This window comes from Phacochoerus africanus, chromosome 1 (genome assembly GCF_016906955.1).
Source record: "Phacochoerus africanus isolate WHEZ1 chromosome 1, ROS_Pafr_v1, whole genome shotgun sequence".
NCBI classification, from domain to species: domain Eukaryota; kingdom Metazoa; phylum Chordata; class Mammalia; order Artiodactyla; family Suidae; genus Phacochoerus; species Phacochoerus africanus.
The window spans coordinates 93,090,473-93,110,391 of record NC_062544.1 but is presented as its reverse complement, the minus strand read 5'-3'; the positions used below and the strand labels follow the sequence as shown (position 1 = coordinate 93,110,391).

At 40.8% G+C, this 19,919-nt stretch overlaps 1 protein-coding gene across 2 annotated transcripts in view; it reads left to right on the top strand.

Annotated features, from left to right (window-relative positions):
• Positions 1-19,919, top strand: part of NGLY1 (N-glycanase 1) — a 68,488-nt gene that overhangs the window by 886 nt on the left and 47,683 nt on the right. The window contains exons 1-3 of one of the 2 annotated variants that reach the window (XM_047769213.1): positions 6,851-7,021; positions 13,731-13,845; positions 17,630-17,875. In XM_047769213.1, coding sequence (XP_047625169.1) covers positions 6,891-7,021; positions 13,731-13,845; positions 17,630-17,875 — 492 coding nt within the window. In that variant the 5' untranslated portion in view covers positions 6,851-6,890. Of the gene's footprint in view, positions 1-6,850; positions 7,022-13,730; positions 13,846-17,629; positions 17,876-19,919 lie in introns of those variants that run through there. The other variant, XM_047769216.1, reaches the window with a different exon arrangement.

Below are 19,919 nucleotides of genomic sequence, written 5' to 3'. Positions count from 1 at the left end.
TTTCTTTTGTAACATCACAAAATTATCTCGGATAAGAAGTGACAATTCAGGAGTTCCCGTCGTGGCGCAGTGGTTAACGAATCCGACTAGGAACCATGAGGTTGCGGGTTCGGTCCCTGCCCTTGCTCAGTGGGTTAACGATCCGGCGTTGCCGTGAGCTGTGGTGTAGGTTGCAGACGCGGCTCGGATCCCGTGTTGCTGTGGCTCTGGCGTAGGCCGGTGGCTACAGCTCCAATTGGACCCCTAGCCTGGGAACCTCCATATGCTGCGGGAGCTGCCCAAAGAAATAGCAAAAAAAAAAGAAGTGACAAGTCAATTAAAATATTGCAGAAAATTAAAGCCACCAAAAAAGTCATTTCATTTTTATTTTTACCTATAATCTTTGCTTTGGTCTGGAAAGAGGTGAAAAGTTTTATGATATTCTAATAGCTCTATATGATTTAGTATCATATTCCTTTCTTAAAATACCGTGGTATTTTCTTGGACCAAAATCGTCAAATGGGCTCTACTCAACACAGCCTCTTGGAGTCCCTGTTGTGGCACCTCAGAAACGAATCTGACTAGTATCTCTGAGGACTTGGGTTCAAGCCCTGGCCTCCCTCAGTGGGTTAAGGATTCAGCGTTGTCAAGAGCTATGGTGTAGGTTACAACAAGGCTCAAATCCCTCGTGGCTGTGGCTGTGGCTGTAGCTGTGGCCAGCAGCTACAGCTCCAATTTCACCCCTAGCCTGAGAACTTCTGAATGCTGGGGTGTTGCCCTAAAACAAACAAACAAAAAGCCTCTTGATCAGACTTTTGTTTTGTTTTTTTGTCTTTTGTTGTTGTTGTTGTTGCTATTTCTTGGGCCGCTCCCGCGGCATATGGAGGTTCCCAGGCTAGGGGTCCAATTGGAGCTGTAGCCACCGGCCTACGCCAGAGCCACAGCAACGCGGGATCCGAGCCGCGTCTGCAGCCTACACCACAGCTCATGGCAACGCCGGATCGTTAACCCACTGAGCAAAGGCAGGGACCGAACCCGCAACCTCATGGTTCCTAGTCGGATTCGTTAACCACTGCGCCACGACGGGAACTCCTTGTTTTGTTTTGTTTTGTTTCCTCTTCGGTGGTGCTCAAGACATGCAGAAGTTCCCAGGCCAGTGATGGAACCTGCCCCACACTGGTGACAATGCTGAAACACTAACCTTCTGAGCCACCTTCTGAGCCAGGTAATTCCCTGACTTAAGTTTACTTAAGTTTTTGGAATCTGATTCAAAACTTATCTTTCCAAATATAGTTCCCAGTCTAGTAGAATTCTCGGAGACAAATATGTGCAAACTACTGAAACAGGTGCTACAATAGAAGAATAAAACAATGGGGTTTTTTTGGATAATAATGCAAGGGAGACAACTGGGTCAAATACTACCTTCCAAAGTCAGGAGAGACTTTCAAAAAGTGAACTTTGAACTGTGTCTTGAAAATGAGTAAATGTTTGTCTGGTAAATTTGGTGGGAAAGGGCAGCTTGACAGGCATTGTAGAACAAAGACCTGGAGTTCCACAAATGGCTAGTAACAATTCAGTGTGGCCAATGTTGGATTTAAGGTGTGAGACAAAGCAACAATAAAAGCGTGAGAGTGAAGCAGGGGCCGACCAGAAAAAATCTTGGGTGCTATGCCAGAGATTTTGGATTTGATGCTGTAGGTCAGAGATGATAGTGGGCAGCCCTAGTCTAACATGAACTGCAAACGTTCTTCTGTTGCATCTAAATTCTTCTGGGAAGGACATGATCAATTCTCTCATTCCCTTCACCTGCTACCCTCTTTTGTCTCGAACCAAGTCACTTGGTACATTCAAGTTACCTGCCTGACTCCTGACATCATTTGACTGTAGAGTGTGGGCAAGGGTAACCATGAAAGACTGGTTACCAGAAGAATGATACCAGATTGGTGGTTTATAAAGATCACCGTTGCAGCATGTACAGGGGGGGTTCAAGGATGTGGGTGGGAATGGATGTGGGGAAGAGAGTTAAGACTGATGAGGCCCTAAACTAAGGAACTAAGGCAAGGAGGAGAGCTGAGATGATGCTGAAGAGGAAACATTGTTAGGATGCTGTCCCTGATTTAACTGGTGGGGAGCTGTCGGGAATTCTCCCACAGCTGGGAATTTAGTTCACTACTGCACCTAGAGGGTTGTCACTCTAGGACCTTACTTCAGACATGTAAGGTCCCCCTTCCTCACTAAATTTAATTCAATTTATTCCTCTTCCATGAAACTGTAACCATAGTGGAATTTTTCTTCCTCTAAACTAGTAGTTCTCAAACTTTACGCTGTACCAAAATCACCTGAAGGGCTTACCACACAGCTTGCTAGATCCCACTTTTAAAGACAGAGCTTGAGAATATTCTGACAGATTCTCTGGTGATACTGATACTCCTGATCTAACCCGAGCTTAAACTCACAGTGACTCCCATGAAGGCAGCAGGGTCTGTGTTTATATCTACTGCTTCGCAGTGCCTGGCACAGTCCTTGGCTTTTAGTAGTCACTTCATAAACATTTGATGAAAAAGTGAATTACAGAATGAATTTATAAACATATCCCCTTATATTGGCTAATATACATATGCCACTGTGCATTTCTTACAAACGACTTGTTTTCTTTTCAGAATAACTCTTTTGTTTATTCAACTAAAGGGCTATTTGTGTGTAATGTATTATTGTTTTGTCTTTCCCAGTAATTAAACGTTTCTTATGTCATCTATCTCAGACTGCTTTGAACACAGCAGGTGCTCAATAAATAGTAGTTGGTTAATTACTTCGTGCAATCACACAATAGTAAATCGTGGAGTTCCCATTGTGGCTCAGCAAGTTAAGAACCTGACTAGTAACCATGAGGATGTGGGTTCGATCCCTGGCCTCACTCAGTGGGTTAAGGATCTGGCGTGTTGCTGCAAGCTGTGTTGTAGGTCACACCTGCTGCTCGGATCCTGCATTGCTGTGGCTGTGGCTGTGGTTGGCAGCTGTAGCTCCAATTCGACCCCTAAGCCCAGGACTTCCATATGCTGCAGGTGGGCCCTAAAATAAATAAATAGTGAATCACCACATCAACTCCTGAAAGGCTTCAACACCTCTCTTTTTGTCTTTTTAGGCCCACGCCCAAGGCATATGGAGGTTCTCAGGCTACAGCAACGCTGGATCCGAGCCTCGTCTGCAACCTACAGCACAGCTCACGGCAACACTGGATCCTTAACCCACTGAGCAAGGCTAGGGATCAAACCTGCCTCCTCATGGATGCTAGTCAGATTCATTTCCGCTGAGCCACGATGGAAACTCCTCTTTTTTTTTTCTGTCTTTTTGCCGTTTTCTAGGGTCGCTCCCGAGGCATATGGAGGTTCCCAGGCTAGGGGTCTAACCGGAGCTGTAGCCACTGGCCTACATCAGAGCCACAGCAATATGGGATCCGAACCTCGTCTGCAACCTACACCACGGCTCACGGCAACACCGGATCCTTAATCCACTGAGCAAGGCCAGGGATCGAACCTGCAACCTCATGGTTCCTAGTCAGATTCGTTAACCACTGAGCCATGATGGGAACTCTGGAACTCCTCTTTTTATTGTTATTATTTTTTTAAATGGCCGTACCCTGGACATATGGAAGTTCCTGGGGCAGGAATCAAACCTGTGCTTCCATGGTGACCCAGGCTGCCAGCACTTGGATTCTTAACTCACAGTAATAGTCTTTATTAGGGTCAACATTCTCTTTTCTATGACAAGACCTATCCCTGGGAAATTTTAGTGAGTTATTTCTTTATATCATTTAAGAATAGTGCCACCATATGTCAACTCTAAAGATGATGTTCTTAATAAAGTTGGAATCCTAAAAAGAAATCATTCTTTTGAAGCAAAAAAAAAAAAAATCAAGTGAAAGAACATTTATGTGTTTGCAGCAATGGTGTGTATAAAGTGATTGAATAGCTTAATATCTTCAAGTTTTCTAAAGGAAATTGAAAATCAAAATATCTTCAACTTGACTTAAGAGGAAGAAGCAGACAAGGAAAAGAATGAGTCAACTTCCTTATTATAATAAATTCCCTTAATAGCTTCACAAATTATGGTGTCAAAGAGAGATTGTAGTTACTCAAAGTAAAGAGTAATTGGTAAGGATTTAAATTTCAAGTGAATTAAAATAAACAGTTACTGAATTACGCTTGAAATGAAGAATTCTATGATTTTATAGACTGTACATGATGAATTTCATGGCATTGGTTTTTCACATTGTGGTTGTATGTTCCTCACAAAAGTACCCTAAGGCTGTTATCTCTTTGAAGGGGAAAGCTGAGTTGTTAGCATTCTGTTCCTCTCCCCACCACACAGCACACTTGTTTCAATCCTAAAGGACTTCATAGAATTTTTGTATATACTGGGGTTCCTCTTAAGATTTTATTGGAAAAAGTGTTCACTTGCTTTAAAAAAAATCGTAAATAATAGATGGTATATAACAACCTTACGCAGTTAATATAAACATAAATAACATGCTGATGGAAAAAAACAAAACAAAACCCAAGGGGAATATAGTTTGTGATGGAGACAGCTAGTTACAAACCCTAATCCCCGCATTTTCCATCCTTCGGAGTTGTGGTTGGTGCCTGTCCAGCTAGGGACTACATTTCCCAGCCTTCTCCCCCGCCCCCCCCCCCCCCCCGGCCCCATTTTATCTAGATGGCTTCATTTTCATCAGTGATACAGTAGAGAAAATGCTGTTTGTCATTTCTGGGCCCTTGTGGTTAAGAAACAGTTATGCCCTCTCTTTTCCCAACCACTAACTAAATGCAAAAGTCTCTGAGGCTATATAGCAGTAGTTGGCAAACTATAAGCTAAATCCAGAAGGCTGCTTGTTTTTGTAAATAGTTTCATTGGAACACAATCATACCCATTCATTTTAAAGCCCAGTTGATCCTTGAACAATGCAGGTTTGAACTCCATGGGTCCATTTACATGTGGATTTTTTTCAATAGTAAATACTACAGTACTACAAGGTCCACTGTTGGTTGAATCCAGATTGGAAACCACAGATACAGAGGAACCTCATATGTGTACAGAGAACTGTGCAAAGGGTTGGTGCCACTAATATCACACTTGTTCAAGGGTAAACTGTACTGCCTACAGCTCCACAATTGCAGAGGCAGAGTTAAATAATTGAAAAAGAGACCCTATGGCCACAAAGCCTTAAACATTTATTATCTGGCACTGATAATAGAAAATGTTCACTGACCTCTATTCTACAGAGTCACTGAAAATTTATTTATAGGAGTTAGCAACACACTGTCAGTTAAATACACTATTCTTGGAAGCTGGTCCAAAAACCTACATATTTATTAAGAACTTCTCACATATATCTGGCAAATGAATGGTAACTGAAGTGGGAGATGTGGTTCAGGGTCTTGCTTAGAGATATTGGAAGAAAATTCCAAATTTAAAAATCAAACTGAAGATAAAGCATCAAGAACATTTAAAGAAGGTGCTTAAGCATCCATCTCAAAAATACAATGTCAAGGAGTTCCCGTCGTGGCGCAGTGGTTAACGAATCCAACTAGGAACCATGAGGTTGCAGGTTCGGTCCCTGGCCTTGCTCAATGGGTTAACGATCCGGCGTTGCCGTGAGCTGTGGTGTAGGTTGCAGACGCGGCTCGGATCCAGCGTTGCTGTGGCTCTGGCGTAGGCCGGTGGCTGCAGCTCCGATTCAACCCCTAGCCTGGGAACCTCCATATGCCGCGGGAGCGGCCCAAGAAATAGCTAAAAAAAAAAAAAAAAGACAAAAAAAAATACAGTCAAGAAAAGCATTTGCTGAGATTTGGAAAGAAATTTCTGCAAAGAAAGAAGCCATTGGTAAAGTATACTTTCAAGGGCATGGTGAGGTAGAGGGTGGATTAAATTGTTTAGGCTTCATCTTCTAAGAGGAATAAAGGATGCTGATCTACTGGCAAAACAAAGCCACAAATTGATACATACCCTTACAATATAGGATGCATGATTTTTCTGTCTTTCCTTTCCCCTTCATTCTATTTTGTCCTTATTGAGTATGTGTTTTATTTTGGTCGATAGAGTTTTCAACCCACTAAGCTGCAATCTGCAGTTTTGAAAATCACTTCTTTACAGTGGCATCGTCCTATCTGAGCTGGGACTTAGGCCAGAAATTTTCAATCATTTATTTCTTTAGAAAAAAAAAAAATCCATACAGGAAGAACCCAGCGTAGTTTATGGCCATGCGGTTGGTCATGAACATGGTTAGCTGCTTCCTTCTGGGGTCGTTCATCCACATTTATTTAGCAAGGCCTGACAATCTGCGAGGAGGAAGCTCTAAGACAGTTTCATTCGGGGAAAGGGGGTTTCCCCACCTTCCTGGCCGGATTAATTGAGGATGGCCTGGGGGCGCAGAGGAACCTGGGTTTCTGTTATGCAAAAGCCAGCACCCGTCAGCCCTGGCCCTAGCTTCCCGCTCCTCCCCACCAGCCCTTCCAACCACCCCCCCCGCGGCCCCCTCCCAGCAGACACCCGTGGCCAAAGCCCCTGGACCAGGACGACCAAGACCCTGCCGTCTTCTGGTCGAAGTTCCTGGGCCCTGACGACCTGGCCCCTCATGGTCCAAACCCCTGACACTCCCCAGACAACCCCCAGCCCACCCAGCCGAGCTCCCCCGTCCTTCCTAGAAAAGCTCGGTCCCAGACCCTGCCCGAGGGTAGCCCCCGCCTCCCTGCCGATCCCCTCTCCAGGCCAACCACCCCCCCGCCCCGCCCTGGAGACCAGCCCCCGCCCTTCGGCCGAGCCCCCGCCCTCCCGCTCTCCTCAGACGCGCGGCCGCGGAGGCGCCTGCTCAGTGCGGACCCGGCGTGGGGGGGCGGCGGCCGCGGCGCTCAGGCATGGCGGCGGCAGCGCTGGGCAGTTCCTCCGGGTCCGCTTCCCCGGCCGTGGCCGAGCTCTGCCAGAACACCCCGGAGACCTTCCTGGAGGCCTCCAAGCTGTTGCTCACCTACGCGGATAACATCCTCAGGTGCGAGGCAGCGGGCGGGGCATCTGCTCGGTCTGGGTCTCGGGGGGCCCGGTCGGCCCTGGTGGGGTGAGGCCGGGATGGGCGCGGCCGGCCCAAGCCCAGCCGGAATGGGCGTCGGGGTGTCTCGCTGCTTCTGGGACCTGACACCCGCTATCGGGGAGCGGGTAGGATTGGGTCTCTGTTGGGGCGAGGGGAAGGGACGCCCGGGCGGTGGTCTCGGGTCCGGCGTTGAACCGTCTTCGTTTCGGGACAGAAGCGGTAACAGGGTTTCATTCACACTGCGAGAATTTTACCCAGCAGGTGCTTTCAGTTGCCACACGCTTTTCAGAAGTTACGGACGAAATTTTTCTGCCCAGCGTTTTGTGAATATCCTAACAGTAAAGCATAGTACTACTGTAGTATTAGCGAAGATACCCTTGGCGAAAAGTAGTTTGTTTCATTTTCCTGGGAACACTAGCATACTTCTAGATCTCTGAGCGACTTTACAGATTTGGGGAACTGGGAAATAAGCTTATTATTCATTTTGAATCATCACCTCCCTCACCTCTTAGATCAAATAATGTGTCTTGAGGGACTTGATGTGGGGAGGGAAGCAGAGCCCGGGTTAAAGGAGCACAGGTGCCAGGTACTTGAGTGGTGTCACCTCGTTTATCATCAGATCACCGTGATTACATGGGCTCTTGGTGCCCCCCTCGCCCCTGGTGCGCTGACTCTTCTAAGCGGTAGCTATATTGGTTTGAAGTCTAAAAGGAAATCCTTCTCAATTTCAAGGTTATAGATTTCACTTGACACAGTTTTAGAGCCATTCGTTACAAGTGCAGTGTTTTAACCTATGGCAGTTATAATAGCGTTTGTATAGGTAACAATGGTTTTAAAATGAATTGAAGGAAAAACATTGAGCCCTTATTATGTGCCAGATATTTTGAGGGTTGCAGTGTACACAGTGCACATGGCTGCACAATTGTGACCTATGTGGGGACTGCTTTCCTCTTCTGTGACACCTTCTCCTATCACCTTCTCTTCCCTGGGAGGTCTCACAGCTCTTCAGAGTGCAAGGATGCTGGAGGACTCTGCTTGAATGAACTCTCAGGCTGAGTTCTCCAGAGCCAGGACCTCCCACCTGGAAAGCCACCAAACTATTTAAACCTAACTATTCAGAAAAGGGAGGTGGCCTTGTAATGAGGATTCAGTTCTGCTTTCAGTCCAGTGAAACCACGAGTGATGAGATCAAGGTGTTTTGAGGACGGAAATCCTTTGCATTATAATCATTATGAATGTTTACCAAACTAAGAAAAAGCGAGGCATGCTGTCAATTCAGGTCACAGTCTTTATATGGCTTATGTTTCTTGAAAGGTTTTTATCTAAAAAGGGAATTAGTCTGGAACTCATATAAGTGGAGATGGTATAAAAAACTACCCTTTCTAGTTTGTCTTAGGTAAGAGTATTAAATCCTGCCCTCATATTCTTATAATTCAAGCTCCTTCGGTCTTCAGAGGGGAGAAGCAGCCACCTTTTCTTTCCCTTCCAAGTCCAGTGACTTGCTTGTCTCTTAAGAGAAAAACCCTGGATCACTTTTTGACCCCTTAGCCACACTGCATTACAGGTATGCTAATCTAACTTATTTGAGAGTAGAGAAAAACCACAATTTTCTGTTTCATTTGCTGTTTTGGGAAATTTATTAGTGTTAAAGATAAGGGACTGTACAAGAGATTGTAGTCTTGAAATCACTTGCTCCTACCTCAAGATCTGACATAGTGTTTATAGGATGAGAGTTTCATTGGCAGTTTTTTGTTTTGTTTTGTTTTTTAACAGCAACGTTCCTCACTATACACAGGTGAAAATAATACTTTGGGTTAAGTTAAATTTCTGCTCCAGGTGTTTATTTCTGTTCCCCAACTAAGAGTCATAAAGCTAATGAAATTGCTGACTGAAGTATGTACTAATGTGCATGCCCAATATGCTATGGTTTAAACCATTTTTTCAGTTCATTAACTTATAGATAAAAGTGAATATCTACTTCAGTATCTGCTTTTTAAAAGTCTATAATAGTTTTACTGGCCTTTCACATGGGTTCCCTAGAAAATGTGCTTTGTTCATTTAAAAAAAAAAAAATTTGATGGGAGTTCCCTCATGGCTTATCAGGTTAAGGATTGGGTTAAAGATCTGGCATTGTCACTTCTGTGGCTCAGGTTCCATCCCTGGCCTGAGAACTTCTGCATGCCTAGGATGCAACCAAAAAAAAAATTTTTTTTTTCCGATTTCCCACTAATTTCCTTTGCAAATTGCACACGATTAACTGGTTACAAATTGTGCTGGGTGTGATTGGGAGGAGCCAGGAATGGAAAGTGGTTCCTTCCTTTAAAGAAAATAAATATGCTTGGGAGAGGGAAACTGCATAAAATCTAGAGAACAATTCCAAGATGACTTTTAAGCACTTACACGTTTACTTGAGATGATAGCAGGGGGGCCTAATGAGAAGTTTTCAGAACAAAGGTTTGATAAGAGAACATGTGTTTGACATGATAGGTAAGAGCGAGCATTTGTCAGTTTCTAGACTCAAAAACAAGCATAGGGTTTCATGTATAATAATGATATAAGAAGATTTGAGGCGTGGAATTCATTTCTGAAGCTATTGCAGTTAGCACAAGCCTAGCTGTTCATGGAATGGAGAGAGGATAGGAATTGGCATGGATTGGCAGTTCTTGAATACTGAATGCCAAGAGTTGGTAATGGGAGGAGAGAATAACTCCCACACTGCTCACCTGGGTTACTACTAACACCTGGAGAAATTGAGAGGTTGTTAACTGAGAATGGGTGAGTTTGTTGGCCTCTTGTATGGTGCAGAGTATGTAAGCTTTGTTTTCAAACCAAGGGGGTTAAATCCCAGTCAGCCATTCCGAAGAACGTGATTATAGGCGATTTAGGAAAACGTTCTGGGCCTCAGTTTCCTCGTTTTTAAAACAAAAGAACAATGCCTACATTACAAGATTGTTGCAAAAGATAGTAATAAATAAAGGACATGGCACATGTGTTATTTGTTACTCTTCCTCAGTTTTTCTTGTTAAGTTAGACTGTACAGGTTTCCCTTGTTGTCAGGTACAGAGAGTGGTAGAGTTAGGGCCAGAGATGGTTCCCAGATGGTTCTAAAGGCAGATAGATGTTTTTCAGATTTTTACATGTCAGAATAACAAACCTTTAAAAGGACCAGAAATAGTTTTTCAAATGACCTGCAAACCAACTTTTGTGATTAGTAATAGAAATACAAGATTATAGGATGTAGTCATGTACTAAATTTATATTTCTGAGAACTCTTTCTGGATTATGCTTTCTAAAGAGGAAGAAGGCTAGTAAATGATCAGATATTTTTAATTCTCAGCATTTCTGGAATTCTGAAATAGAGACAGTTTTCCTCTTCTGAGAAAATGAATGCTGTGACTCAGTGGGAGGCTTACTGGTAACATGTCTTAAAATCTTAGAAGTATGGTAGATTATGATTTTAAGTTGAAAAAAGCAGGATTTTTTTCCTCCTATGCATTTGTGAAAACTAATTTTCTATAAATGAAACAGTTTGGTAGATATCCGTGGGTAAGACAACTAGGAAGACAGGACAGTATGTTCAGTGATGGTTGACTAAGGTACAAGAAGTTTTGTTGCCCTTTCAAACCCCATTCATTATCATCATCACTCAACAACCAGGAAAACAACTCTCAAGTGAAAATAAAAGGTAATTGTTAACAAGCAAGACAAATATTAAAAGTTGTAGGAATAGTTAATGGTCAGTAAAGATAGAAAAAAAAAAAAAGCCAAAGAGTTATAGCAAAAAATATTTGAGAAAAATCTGCAGAGAAAATTAAATTAATGGAAGAAAAATATCAAACAAAACTAAAGGTGCCCTTTCAGGGTGCTTTAGACACCACAAGATAAGGAGAGTAGTAATGAGCCCAGAGTAAGTGCCCACCGTGGGATGATGCTTGAAGCCTGAGATTCAGAAGTGCCGGTGTGGCACTCTTCCAGGGGCATGCAATGGAAGCTGATTTGAGGTATCATAGCTCTTGTGCCCAAGTTCTCTAAGCCTTTGAGAGCTTTGGGGCCTGACTTTCACATCAATCTCTGCTCAAGACTGGCTGGTCTATTCCACAGATCTAAAAACAGGGAGATAGGATTTGGGTAACTGGACATTACTGCCCTTTATTTATTTATTTTTTTTAATGTTTTGATTTTCAATATGCTTTTAGTGAGAAAAGAGAGAGAAACGATATACGAGGTCCACAGACACTGTACAAAGGTAGAAAATTGCTCAGTAGAAACCAAAATAGAGGAGTTCCTGCTGTGGCACAATGGGATCAGCAGTGTCTCTGGAGCTCTTGGACATAGGTTCGATCCCACCTGGCACAGTGGGTTATATGTTCTGGTGTTGCCACAGTTGTACCATAGGTTGCAGCTGTGGCTGGGATCTGATCCCTGGCTGGTGAACTCCATATGCTGTAGGGTAGCCAAAAAAAAAAAAAAAAAGACACTAAAGAGGAAAATCTAAACTATACAAAGCTGGTAACAAAGAAGCTACATTGACAGTTACTTTGAAAACCATGTATCAAAATAATCTATATCAGAACAGCTGGTGTAAGTTTTATAAGGATTTTAAAACTAGTGAAAAGGAGAAGAAAAAATAGAAAATTAAGCCCAGTGAAAGATGTTGATTATATAGAAATCTGGAAACTATTGGGAAAAAATAATTCAAGCAGTTTTGCACCAGTATGATAGACCATCCTGGTGCTACTGATATATTTATCACCCAGGGGAATGTGTTGGGTATCCTGAAAAGATGTATCATTTCTCTGTAAGTAGCTTTGATAAAGGTGGGATTATTTATTGCTTAATGTTAAAGTGGTATGAAGGAAAGGTGCATTTATGATGCAGTGTGGCATAGTAGCCAGGGATGCCACACTGGGGCCCTCAGATCCATACTGCCAAGGTCTAGAAACCCTGATCACACAGGTTTCTGAACACAGAATAAAAGAGTGAGGCATCTGTTTCTCTTTGTGTTTCTCAGTTACCTGTGATTTTCAAATGACTTGTGAAGAATGTTGTTTTTAATTTCAAGTCCTTTGTGTGGTCCTATAACTTTTGTAAAATACAATGAAAATTTCATGTCAGTGTCAAATAGCTGTAATAATTATTGAATACTCTCAATTTCTGCACTCCTCTTGAATGAGTAGCAGAGAGTTTGTAGATTAGCACCAGTCTGGACATTTTAAGTAACGCTATTTTAGAGCATTTGAGCCTGAATATTCTGTAATAAATTTGTTTAATTTTTGGAATTAAAGAGGTTTAAAAAAGATTCAAGCGTGTGTGTGACAATTTGCCAATGGGAATTGCTTAATGGAAAACAAATGTGAAGCTTGTTAAGACTTCCACAATTAAAAAATATTTTCTTTTTGGTTTTGGCCTCACTGCAGCATGAGGAAATTCCCTGGCTAGGGATCAAACCTGTGCCACAGCAGTGACAATGCTTGTGATTCTTAACCTGATAGGCCACCAGGGATCTCCTTGTTCTATTTTTATATCATGGTATCTAGAGAACACATGTAAATTTAGGACAAGGATGGTTAGTCCTTTGCTTGCATTTGCCCATGCATCATTCCATGCCTCAGCACTCCTTCTCTAGACCCACAACACAGCCTCAGAATCCTCAGTGTGGTATTAATGGAAGCCACTACTATTTTCTGAATTTTTTTTTTTACAGCCTTTCTAATTTGTCAATGTTATTAAAAATCTGAAGTCAAAGATTTTTCATGTACTGATTAAAATTTTTCAAAATCATAATCATTGTAAAAGAAATTTTTGTCTTCATTATATTGCCATGCTTGCAGTGACAAAATATATATTTTGAGCTAAAACAGAACTTATAGTAAAATCAATCATTGGTCTAGGGAAGAAAGAACAATCAAGTAACTATAAAGGTACACTTCGCTTCATGTTGGTCAGGAACTTTGATTCACTTTTATATAGCTCCTTCATTTCTTTTATTCATTCATTTCATGAGTATTTATTTATTTATTTTTTAGGACCACACTTGCGGCATATGGAGGTTCCCAGGCTATGGGTCCAATCAGAGCTGTAGCTGCAGGCCTTCACCATAGCCACAGCAATGCCAGATCCAAGCTGCATCTGCGACCTACCCTACAGCTCGCTCACGGCAACACCGGATCCTTAACCTACTGAGCAAGGCCAGGGAGCAAACCTGCATCCTCATGGATACTAGTCAGATTCATTTCCACTGAGCCATGACAGGAACTCCTCATGAGTATTTATTAATTACCGTCTATAGACACATCAGGTGCTGTTTTTAATGATTGAGATCCATCAGAACAAAATAGACAAAACCTGCCCCTGTCTGGAACTTGAATGTATTTTTTTCTTAGCAGCCCAAAAACTTGTAAAAGTCCCTAGCTTTAACAGCAGAGAAATAGAAAGTCTCATGAATTTCCCTATGACAACATTGATAAGATCAGCCGTGATATGGTAAGTGTGTACTGAGGTAGGAACCACAAAGTTAAGCCGTCTGTGCTTCTTCTTTCTTTAATTTTGGGATTGTTACTACTTTGCAGGAGTGTAGCCAGTATAAAATGGGAAAAGAAATGTAAAAACATGGTGAAAATATAAATTGTTATGTATAATCAAAGTTGTTTTTTTTTTTTTTTTAAATCAGAAACCCTAATGATGAAAAATATAGATCTATCCGGATTGGAAACACAACTTTTTCTACTAGACTTTTGCCTGTCAGAGGAGCTGTTGAATGTTTATTTGAAATGGGCTTTGAAGAGGTATGTTCAAGGGTTTTTTCCTCCCCAGTTCATGTACAAAGCATTCATTATAGTGTTGACAGATAATTTCTAAATAAGGTAATATTTTTTAATAGATTCATTTTGGCAAACTGGAACTATTTGCCCGCTTACTGGATAGTTTAAAAGTTACAGTAAATATACTTTAACTCACAGCAAAATATGACAACCCTTCCTCAGGGAGAATTGTTACAATCTCAGCCCTTTAGAATACGGAGATCAGATATTTAAACCAAGGACTAAATTGTGGTTCTCTTTAGACTTTTAGCAAAAACCTAGTTTGTGATCACATACGAATTACTAATGTGGTCCAACCAGTCGCCAGTAAGAAATGGAAAGAGAAATGAGAAACAGAAAAGTCGAATTTAGTTACCACACATAAGGGTTCTATTGTGTAAAAGGTGAGAAGAACCTTAGTGTTTTTTTGTTTGGTTTTTAGGTCAAAAGAAAATCTGGTGTTTCTGTCTTATGGGATCTTGTGGTATAGTTTCATTTTGTGACACAGTGATAGTAGTTGTCAAGGTAATGAGTTTTCTCTATGTGTATTTGCTTGGCCATTTCTAGTTCACAGAATATCGTAAAGCCCTAGAGACTCAGCCATCAGTAACCGTAAGAACCAATGAGGCCATAGCAGCTATTAATGAGAGAGGCCAGGTTGCTCTGGAGTATGCATTTCTTCTGCTTTTCTGCTTTGCTTCCCAGACATGCTGATGAGTTAGATGTGGAGTATAAGGGCAAGGCAGGAATCTAGGATGACTTCTAGGTTTTGGTGTGAAGAACCAAGTGGATCTCCACTCATTGAGACTGAAAAATCTTGGAGAGTAGCATGTATCAGGGGAGAAAGAAAGCTTCCTGTCTTTTGGACAATTATAACTGATATATTGTTAAGTATTCAGGAAGAACTGTCAAGTAAAGAGTTGGATATATGAGTCTATAATTCAAAAGGAGAGATCAGGGTGGAGGTAAGTTAGGGTATCCTCTACTTGTAGTTACTCATAGATTTCTGAACATAAAGAATTTAAAACTATAGATGGGGAAAATTGAGACTATTGTTGATTTCATTCAAGGAAATGAAAATTTTTGAGAGTCAAATGACAGGAAAATTAAATAAATGACAACTGGAAACTATGCTTATTTCTCATTGCTGAAGTGGAATCAGATTTGTCTTTCATTCAGCAAATACTTAAGTTGCCAGGAAGGGTAACCACCCACTCTAGTTTTCCTGGGACAGTCCTGGTTTTAGCAGTGAAATTCCCACACTGCAGAAAACCCCTCAGTCCCATGCAGACTTGTAGGTTGGTCACACCAGAGGTAACAAGCCACATTGGGACTTGTAGTGGCATTTGGTGCAAACAGGGTCACAATTTTAGAAAAGATTTTCATGTTTTGAGACTAATTTATACTTAGTTTCTGACTGGCCTTGGATTTCACACTTAAGGACCTATATGAAGTGTTAGCCAACAGAGCCGAAACTGAACTCTCCCACCAGAAGGAAACTTGCTGGGCTTTGAGATGAAGGAAGATTCCAAGACCTATCCTCAATTTGTGTATACTTGACATTAAGATCCTGGATGCTTTTGGGCCCACTCATCCCTGAGGGATGCATTCTTTTTTTATGAAAATTCTGAGGAGGAGAATTAGACTGAGATTCAGGTGGGTATGTGACCCATCAGGCTAGTTTAGTGGAATGGTTCACCCTGGGAGCAGTACCCAACCCAGTGAGGATGGGGCATCTGAGGGAGGAAGTTTTGGTTGTCTTGGTGACCAGAAGATATTACCAGCATTTAGTTGAAAGGGGCCAGGTTGACTTGGAGCTGGTGATTAGAATTGTCGAAGCAAGAATGAGTTGAGAAACATAGATTTGTTAAATGCTAGCTAGAATCCTCATTGATTTCCTAAAATGTTATTGGGTCTAGTGCGTTAAGCCTTTAAGTTTTTCCTTTTATGAAAATACAGTGCTGTTGATTAAGCTTTTGGGTGCAGATATTTTGGCTGTAATCATGCATCCTGAAAATTGGAAGGACAGAGAGCAAGGCAGGGGCAGCATAGCCTCTCCGGGGCGTGGACCAGGTCAGATCCACATGCCTGTCTCGCTCTTCTTTCTTCTCTGTCCACGATGTCATCTACCTCCCTCTGCATTCCACCCAGAGAGAGATGAGAGGCATCTGTATTTGGTTTCAAACCAGGAGTCTGGTTTCTCTTCCCAGGCTTCATCATAGATTGAGGTGGCTCCTTCTAATGCTGGAACATTCACCATGTTCCAATTTCTCCTAGTTATCGCATATGTAATCATCACAAAGGTAGAAATATTTTTTTTTTGATCAACTCTTCCAACTGTACAGCTTGTGGATTTTGATCTCTCTTCAGACTCAAATGGAGTCAGTTATAGCTTAATGATTAAGGTCATGCAGTTTGAATCGTTGCTGTGACAGTCATTCTGAAGCATCAGGCAGGTTATTTGACTTCTCTGAGCCTTTGTATTTTTACATGAAAAGTGGGGATAAACCTAATAGCTACCTTTCAGGACAGTTGTGAGAATATATATATATATATATATATTTATATATATAATGCTTAGCACAGTATCTAGAACCCATAAACACAATAAATGGTCGGGTAGTCTTTTTTTATAGCTATTTTGGGTAATATATAGAGATTGCTGGCCTCACCCAGCTTTTTAAAAAAGATTCACAATAAATTGATTTTCAGGTCATTCTTGAGTAATGTCTTGGTCAGTTGATTCCTGTAGGTCTGTATCACCAGTGAAATAAGGTCGTTCTCAATTATGGAGTTTAAATGCTCACAATCTAAAAGTTGGACAACTGCCTATTATAACAAGTGATTTTTCTCATTTGCAGTTGATGGAATTACTGTTTTAACACTTGCTTCTCAACACTTGAATACTCGTTTGAATATATATTTTCATTTTACTTTTATATGATTTGCTAACTATTTTGCATTGTGAGCATTGTTATAATGTTTATTATATCTCAAAGTTTTCTATTATAAGAATTCATTAACAAATCACTTCTTAAGTGGATTTTTATTGTCTTGGTTGAATCACTTTTGTGTTACTAAGAACAATCAAAAGTTTTGAATTGACTATATTCTGTTATCTTGGAAGAATTAGTGAACCTGTATACAGACCTCTTGGCACATAGCTGTTCTTACAGACTTGAGTTTAGTAGATTCAAACGGGGTCCTCTTGTGGCCTGATGATTAAGGATCTGGCATTGTCGCTGCTGTGGCTCCAGTCACTGCTGTGGTGCAAGTTCAATCCCTGGCCCCAAGGAACTTCCATATACCATGGATGTGGCAAAAAAAAAAAAAAAAACCCTCAAAGGTTGTTATGTAACTTCTTAATGCTTTTATGTGACCAGTGATCATTTTGAATGGCTATATCTATATCATTTCATAGGGAATTTCATGGAGAATGGTAGTATCATGTACTATTATAGAGAAGATAGGAATGTGTATTTTTGCACCTTTTATGAAGCTTTCTGACTTACTACAATATTCCTAAAAGATACAATATTTTCCAATAAAATAGGCTAAACATTTTATGCTAACATGGAGACATATTTTCTTAATTTTTTGGTATACCTTTGCCTGTATTTTAAAAAGATGCCCATAATGTTAAGAAAGCAGAATGATTGTTAAAATATGACATCTTCTATAGTATTGGCTCTGTTTTATATATACTATGTAAGAATGACTGTCAGTATAAAGCAAAGATTAAAATTTTTCCTGATTTTATAAATTCTAGGGAGAAACGCATCTTATCTTTCCTAAAAAAGCTTCAGTGGAGCAGCTGCAAAAAATTCGTGACCTGATTGCCATAGAGAGAAGTAGCAGACTGGATGGATCAAATAAGAGCCCCAAAGTAGATGTATCTCAGCAACTTGAAACCAGTACCCCGCTTCCTACAACACAGTCTTCAAATCGTAATGGGTTAACCCAGCACCCAGGGAACAGTGGAGGGCAGTCATCAAATCCACCATCTGCCCCAATGGTAATGTTAAAATTGAACTTTCCTTGACTATTCCTTTCAAGTGTTGAAATATCAGAAGCTTTGAAATATGTTATGAATTATTCTGGAATTTATGTCCCAGTCATTCTTGGTTCTTACAGTTCTAATATATTCAGATTTCCTCAGTTCTTTAAAAAAATTGTCAGATTAATAGCAAAAGTGGGGAAATGACTGTCTTTCATTTTTTTTAATTTAATTTTTTTGCTGCACCCACTGCATGGGGATGGTCCTAGGCCAGGGATCCTACCTGTGCCACAGCAGAGACCCAAGCCATTACAGTGCCTGTGCCAGATCCTTAACCTGTTGAGCCACACAACAACTCCTGTTTATACTTCAGGATCTTATCTTGTGGCTTACTCTTTCTGAGGCAGGCTACGTTTTATTTATCATTTGTAAATGTACCCGTTACCTTGGTACTTAAATCAGTTACAAAAATTAGCATAAGCCTTTAACCAAAAAATGTATGGCCATCAAATAAGATTTCCTCTACTCCTTCAAAACTTGTAAACTTTACCTGCTGTGTGTGATCCCTGGCCTTGCTCAGTGGATTGGGGATCCCATGTTGCTGTGGCTGCAGTGTAGGCCAGCAGCTATAGCTCTGATTTGACCCCTGGCCTGGGAAATTCAGCCACAGGAGCAGCCCTTAAAAAAAGCAAAAACAAAAAACTTTTCCTGCTGTTATTCACTACAGGAATTATTAATTCCAACAACCTAACCATTATCAGTGTTTCAATTCAGTAAAAAAAATCAGCTTCATTAGGCTTAAGGTCAATAATCATTAATTTACTGATAGTGCTGCTAACAAATTAGTGAAGTTTAGTTATTAGAATACACAAATATACTTCTGAAGAACTGAAATCAAGTTTCTGATGTCTTTTTTCTTTTTAAAAATTTTATTAAAGTTAACTGCTCTGTAATGTGTTAATTTCTGCAGTACAGCAAAGTAACTCATTTATACGTATACACATATCTATTCTTTTTCAGATTCTTTTCTCATATAGATTATCACAGAATATTGAGTAGAGTTCCCTGTGCTGTACAGCAAGTCCCCATTGACTATCCATTCCATATATTATAGTGTACATATGCCAATAGGGATGTCCCCAGTCCATCTCTCACCCTTAACCCCCCCCTACACACCTTTCCCCTTTGGTAAACATACTATTTGTTTTTGAAGTCAGTGAGTCTGTTTCTGTTTTGTTAATAAGTCCATTTGGAGCATTTTTAGATTCCACCTATAAGTGATACTATATAATGTTTGTCTGTCTCTGACTTATTTCACTTAGTACGATAATATTCAGGTCCATCCATGCTGCTGTAAATGGCATAATTTCATTCTTTTTATGGCTGAGTAATATTCCATTGTGTATATGTACCACATCTTCTTCATCCATTCCTCTGTTGGTGGACATTTATGTTGGTTCCATGTCTTGACTGTTGTATATAGTGCTGCAATGAACATTGGGGTGTATGTATCTTTTTGAATTACAGCTTTCTCTCAGTATATGCCCAGGAGTGGGATTGCAGGATCGTGTGGTAGTTCTGTTTTTAGATTTTAGAAGAACCTCCATACTGTTTTCCATAGTGGTTGTACCAATTTACATTACCACCAACAGTGTAGGAGGGTTCCCTTTTCTCCACACTCTTTCCAGCATTTGTTTGTAGGTGTTTTGATGATGGTTATTCTGACTGGTATGAACTGATACCTCATTGTAGCTTTGATTTGCATTTCTCTAATAATTAGTGATGTTTACCATCTTTTCATATGCTTTATGGCCATCTGCCTGTCTTCTTTGGATAAATGTCTACTTAGATCTTCTGCCCATTTTTTGATTAGGTTGTTTGGTTTTTAATATTCAGCTGCATGCATGAGTTGTTTGTATATTTTGGAAACAAATCCCTTTTCAATCCCTTCACTTGCAAATATTTTCTCCCATTCTCTGAGTTATCTTTTTGTTTTATTTGTAGTATATGTTGATATGCTTAAAACTTTGGGTTTTAAGTTTAATTAGGTCCGATTTGTTTA